The sequence below is a fragment of the Hipposideros armiger genome, unplaced genomic scaffold (assembly GCF_001890085.2).
Source record: "Hipposideros armiger isolate ML-2016 unplaced genomic scaffold, ASM189008v1 scaffold_32, whole genome shotgun sequence".
Classification (NCBI taxonomy): Eukaryota; Metazoa; Chordata; class Mammalia; order Chiroptera; family Hipposideridae; genus Hipposideros; species Hipposideros armiger.
In genome coordinates, this window is record NW_017731382.1 from 3632084 (window position 1) to 3638083 (window position 6000).

At 59.4% G+C, this 6000-nt stretch overlaps 1 protein-coding gene across 2 annotated transcripts in view; it reads left to right on the forward strand.

Annotated features, from left to right (window-relative positions):
* LOC109380073 (uncharacterized) overlaps nucleotides 1-5160 on the forward strand; it is a 29996-nt gene extending 24836 nt beyond the window's left edge. For both annotated transcript variants that reach the window (XR_002123369.1, XM_019637275.1), the window contains one exon: nucleotides 3103-5160. Coding sequence is in view for 1 of the 2 variants with exons in the window: in XM_019637275.1 (XP_019492820.1) it covers nucleotides 3103-3216 (114 nt within the window). In the remaining variant the exon portion in view is untranslated. The remainder of the gene's footprint in view (nucleotides 1-3102) is intronic.
* Nucleotides 5161-6000: the final 840 nt, after the last annotated feature.

Genomic DNA, 6000 nt, shown 5'->3' on the forward strand with positions numbered 1-6000 from the left:
CCCTGGTTTTGGTGTCAGACAGAGCTGAGCACCAGCCTCAGCCCTGCACTGTGCCCGCTGGGTAGCTCACCGATCTGCCCAGTTACAGGGAGAGGACCGAGGCAGGCTCCCGGAGGGCTAAGCCAGACAGGCAGGCAGCCTGGCGCTCAGAAAGGAGTCCCGAGATGATGGCCGCTGTCAAGATAGCAAGTGTTCATTTGAGGAAAAGCCGCCATCGTGGAATGGAGTTGGAAACGTCCCTCCAGGCCCGATCACACCCAGAGACACGGTGTTTCAACAGCATAAGATTTTTTAACAAGTCTGAATTATGACGCCGCTGACGTTTAGATATCAGAAGCTTTTACGAAAAGCTTTGGGGGTTTGACTTCTCTGGCCCTTGGGAGCCTCTGGTTGTCTGGGGCCTGCTGTCAGCCTGTCCCCAGGCAGCCATAGCCAAGGGGCGGCCGCCCCCTGTCGGGGAGCCACCAACCTGCCACCGTGCCGGCGGCCACCTGGCCTCGCCACTCATCTCTGAGCGGGGCCTGGACTCTGTAGGCATTTGCACTTCTCTCTCTGCAGTGCAGTCAAGTGGAGCTATTATTATCCCAGCAGGAACGCGGGCCATCAGGTTAGCCACGGAGCTGCTGGCTGGGGCCTCCTTGACTTTGCCGTGACTTTGGTCTGGGAGACTTGGGCTCATGGACGAGCCCTGGGGGCCTGGCCTGGGGAGAAAGGGGGCCACGAGCCTTCACGAGGGCCTGGGCCAGGCCCGTGGAGCTAGCGCAGCTGCCCTTTTCCTCCCTTTGGCCCCTTAGTAACCGGAACAGAAACGTAACAGGGTTCTGGCAATGACTGTGGCGACGCCAGCATCTCTGCGTCTCTGGGCCTCTCAGGCCCTGTTGGATGGGGGCTTAGGAAGGCTCCCCGGAGGCCAGGGTGGTCTGGAACCTGGGCATGACTTCTCAGCACGGGAAGGGAGGCAGGCGAGGGCTGGGGATGAGTGCTCTTGGGGCCCTTGGCTGGTGGCAGGCAGCCCTTGAGTTCCTTCCTATTCCTATGCAGAATGTCCTTGTCCTCTGCAGTTCAGACTTCCGTCTTGCTTGTCCAGGCCCCTGGGAAGAAACCGTGGCAGCAGTGACTGTGGTTGCGCCTCAGGGCCACCTGCACGGAGGCTTAGGCGAGCCCTCCTCTTTAAAGAGCCTGTGGAAAGCACTAGGTTTGGCCGTTGCCACGCAGCCTGACTCCTGCTTTGACATGTCTCGTGGTACCTGCCACGTCCTCAGCATTATGGGGTGCATCCATTCATTTACGCTTCACAGCAGCCTTGCCCAGAAACTGAGGCACAGAGAGCTCAAATAACTTGCCAAGGCCACAGAGGTGAAGAGTGGGAGCGTCTGGATTTGAACTCAGGTGATCAGTGAGGCTCCAGAACCCCCCTTCCCTCAGAAGCCACTGCCCTCGAATGCTGCTTGTGAGATGAGGGGCTGCAGGGAGGGTCCGAGACGGTGCTGGGCCTGAGTCGGGAACCTGCCATGTAGCAAGCTGCAGGAAGGCCCTGCGGTGGGGACGAGCTGGCCTGGGCTCTAGGGACCCCGGGAGGCCAGCCTGGCTGCGGGAAGTGAGGGGCAGAGCGGGAGTGGACGAGGAGGGCCGTGGAAGCACGGAGGCGACAGAGCTACCCTGAATCGTGTTTCCGCAAGTTCTTTCTGCTCTTGTGTGGAGGCGGGGCTGCCAAGCGGGGGAGCAGATGAGGCTGGTGCCCAGGAGCATGTCTGAGACGCGTCAGGAGGCCCTGGCATGTGCAGGGCCGTGTTAGGGGGCTCTGCTCCCGGAGGCAGTGCAGTCGGGGGGCTTTCCTTCGGAGGCCTCCTTCCTGACAGTGTACAAAAGGGTCCCTGGCACTTTTGGATGCGCCCTTGGCCCTTTGGGTCTCAGGTTGGTGCCGCGTGGCCTGAGGGCGAGGCCTCCTGAGCCGACTGGGTGGTGGGAGGGGTCACCGCTGGGACGATGGAGGAGCCTCGGGCAGAGTGGGGACACCAGTGCGTGTGCGGGGACCCCACCTCCAGCCCACTTGGCACTTCTGAGGGAAGCGGCTCGTCTCCATCCTCTAAACAGGAGTTACGGGGTTTTCGGCTTTGATTTCCTGACGGGTTAGGAAAGTGAACTTGAGAGACGTTCATGTCTGAAGCCACTTCTCCAGTCCCCTGATGCAAATGGCAGGCCAGCGGGGTCAGCCAGCTAGTGGGGTGGGTGGCCGGTGCTCGCTGTGGGTACACTGTGAAGGGGTGTCCTGGACGTCCCCAGGCCCTCACTGGAGGCAGCCCCCTCCGTGGTCTTACTCTGGCGGATACTCCTGGGTGCTGGAGCCGTGGCACCAAGTACCCCAACCCCTGACCACTAGATGGCGCAGCTGCGGGAACAACACTGCGGGCCTCCGAGGGCCCCTTTCTCAGGAGAATCCTTGGGGTGGGGGTTCCGAGGCTTCTTGGGCCTCAGACACCCGCTCTTGGACCTGGCCTTGTGGTCACAGGTAAGTGGTGTCATCTGTGTGGGTTTCCCGTCTGTTAGGCCAGTGGGTATGGAGATAACGGGTTTCCACCAGCTCTATCGTTTCATCATGAGCAAGGCCACCAATTCAGCTGGCTCGATTCTTCCTTTGCTCCCCACTTCCTGTCCGCGCTCTACAGGAGCGCCCGAGCTCTGTCGGGCCAACTGGAAGGGTTCCAGGAGGGGCTTCCCTGAGCCTGACTTCTTGCCCTCTGCCCTTGACCCGCTGAGGGCCCTGAAGAAGTGGACTTGGGCAGGTGATCTGCCTAAGATTGTGTAAGGAGGTCTGGAGACTGCGACTCCACCCATCCTATGAGCAACCCACTCCCCTTCATCAGAAAAGGGGCCAAATTTTCAAACCGTGACTGCTTCTCCCTTAAGTCAACAACAGACAACAGTCGAGAGACTGCCTATAAGTAGACTGTGTACTGACGGCTGTTTGGACCATTGAAGAAGCCAGTGGAGAGGCACCTGCATGTGACCTGGTGGGCGGGGGAGGGTGTGCATGTGTGTGTCTCTCGTGTGGTTTATCCTGTTAACTCTTTCCACCCTCCTTTCTTTTTCTCTCTGCCCCAGGTCTTTCTGCTTTCAAGTGTCCTTGGCACCGGCTGCAGCTGTGTCCCCTTTGAGGCTCAGGCACTGCTCTGCGTGGCACCTCTGAGGCCCGTTAACGCAGCCTCTTCCATTTAAAATCTTCATGCTTCAGCCTCTTGTCATTGGGAGCTTAACCTTTGCTCTCTGAAGGAAAGGCTTGCTAAGAAAGGTCTTGGGAGGTTAAGGACTGATTTTCACCGTCCACCAGCACCCACCTGTTCCTGAGGGTCCTCTGTTGCCTTGTCTGTAGATGCGAGCTAGAGCCGAATGGGCCTGGCTTTGAGTAAGGCCAGCGAGGTGGCCTGTTAGAACCACCTTGTCTGAGCTGCGTGCCTGGGCTGCTTGAAGATGGCTGACAGCTTCATAGCGGCCACTGCACCACCAAAGCCACGTGAAATGCGGGTTTACTGTGCCGCTGTACCGCCAGGCCGTGTCAGGTGCTGTGCAGGAAACTCAAGGCATCCCCAGAGCAGACACTTCGTCCTGCTGCCTAACAGATGAGCCCACTGACGGCAGTGACCTGGTGGAGTGAGCTGTGCTCATCCACCCCCTGGCTGTTTGTCCGGGGCCAGAGGCTGCTCAGCTGGGGGCCTTCTACCCCCGAGGAGAGCCCTGGAGGGTGCGCCGCCCGAGCCCTCCACACTTCCTGTCCTGGCCACACGCAGACTTCCTCTCCCGGCCCTGGCCACATTCATGCTGTTCCGTCTTCCCTAAGCCACAGCACACACTCGTGGGCAGAATGTCGAGGCTCACGCTGGGACTTCCATCAGCCTAGCGTCTCTGAAATCAGTGGAGAGGCCTGTCAGGGTTGGAGGGCATGGGGGGCACAGGCCTGTGACAGCGAGGTGGCGCTCCCAGGGGCTTTCTGTGACCATGAGGGACCAGCCTTCTGCTTTGCTTAGGAGTGAGCTGACGGCCCCTTTTTGATTTGCAGCTTTTGTTCCGAATTAGGTAGCAGTTTCCCATCATTGCAACACTTGTGTCTTCCGGCCCACACAGAACTGCGTCATTACATGCTCCTGCCACTCAGGTCAAGGTAGTGACAGGCCCTTCGAGAGAAGGTGGCACATTGAAACCAGCCATCGGTGCTGAGGCCGCGACAGAGCTGGGACAGAGTTCTTTTCCGTGGTGCCCCGAGCCTGCTGCCAAGGCCCCGACAAACGCCTGTTCAAAGGCCGTTGCTTCAGAGTAAACAGTGCTGCCTTTGAGTTGGCTAGGAGGCAGGCAGCTGGGAGGCAGGTTCCAACGTGATGTCTGAATGGGGGTCCTCGAGGAAGCTGCCATATGCATCTTTGGTTTATGATCATGTAAGATCTTGGGGTGCAGATCTTACATAATCTGCCTTTGTCCTGTGACACATGTCCATCTGGGACCACCATAGGGCTGGGAGGGGTAACATGGAGACCCTGCGTTAGACGCAGCCTGTGTGGGACATGACAGTGAAGGACTCTTCCGGAGGCACCCCCATCCTGTTGTGCTTGATTCAGAGGGTTGGGTGGAGGCTCTCCTGAAGGCTCTGAAGAGCACTACGCCCACGGCCTGTGCAGTCAGGAGGCAGGACATGGGATGTTGGACAAGAGCAAGGCCAGCCCCAGCCTGGCCACCGTCATCTGCCTGCTCCCCTGCAGAGGCCCCCTCCCACCCTGTCAGTCCCCCAACACGGCCCTGGGGCACTGAAATGAAAACCTGACCCTGAATTCCTCTGCGCCAAGCCTCCAGTGGTTCCCACGACCTGGAGTGCAACCCACCCCCAGCCTTGGCCTTGAGCACCTGCTTCTGCACGAAGGCCCGATACTCCAGCCCACAGCGGCCTGCGCCTGTGCCTCCCGTCCCGGGGCTTTCTCACTCGACCTGGCCGGCCCTCTCACCTGCGGGAAGCCCCCCGCCCATCCAGCCCTCCCTGGGCACCACAGCCCTGTCATCTTCCTCCTCGTGCCGGATGACTTGTTGGCCACCCTCCTCTAGACTGAGCCCCAAGGCCACGGGCTGGAGCTGCCTCGCCGGCTGTAGCTTCTCCAGCTTCTGTCTCCCTGTGTGGCGCGCAACAGGTGCCTAATAAATTTGTGTAGACATGGCAATGGTGTCTGTCCTTTCTGCATGGAGTCCGGCTCCACGCGTGCACGAGTCCCAGGAGCAAGTGGCTGTAATGCATCGCTGCCCTGGGGTCCTGTGCAAAGCCTGGCGCTCCCGCCTTCACCCCGGATCGAGTCAGGTCCCCACTGTCACTTCTCTCATCACAGCCTGCTCTTTTCCTTCGTGGCACCTATCACAGCACAGAATTATAGGCTGATTTTCGTAATGCCTGTCTTCCCCACCAGACTAACCCCCGAAGGTCAGGGCCTGTCTTTCTCGCACACTTAGTACAGAGTAGGCATTTAGGTAATTGCTGGGTGGATGCGCAGAGCAAAAGGATTTAGACACTGAAGGACATGGAAAAGGCCAGTGCCTGGGAAGTGTCCCAAGGGCACAGTGGCTTCCTGACATTCGTGGGATGCTCTGTGCATGAGCGGGAGAAGCAAGCGTAAGCCACCTTCCCATTAGAGCAAATGGATTTTTCTGAGATGCCGCAAACCTGTCCCATCACAAAACCTCTGTCTCCATTACAAAGTGACATAGAGGCAAAGAATTTGGGGCTGGAGGGTCCCTGGGGCCATTCACACACCCTCCCAGGGACTGGCCCAGCTCCACAGGGAAGGGGAGCCTCTGGTGCCCAGTGCTCTGCGGGAAAGGTGCCCGGTCCGCAGCGCCTTTGTGTGGGGGGCTTGTCACTGGGACACGCTTGGGAGCTGGGCTCTGACAGTTGGGTAGGAAGCCACTGGTTGCTCTACTCCACTGCCTGCCCCACAAGTGACACCAGCCAGGCTTGGGTAGCTCCCCCGC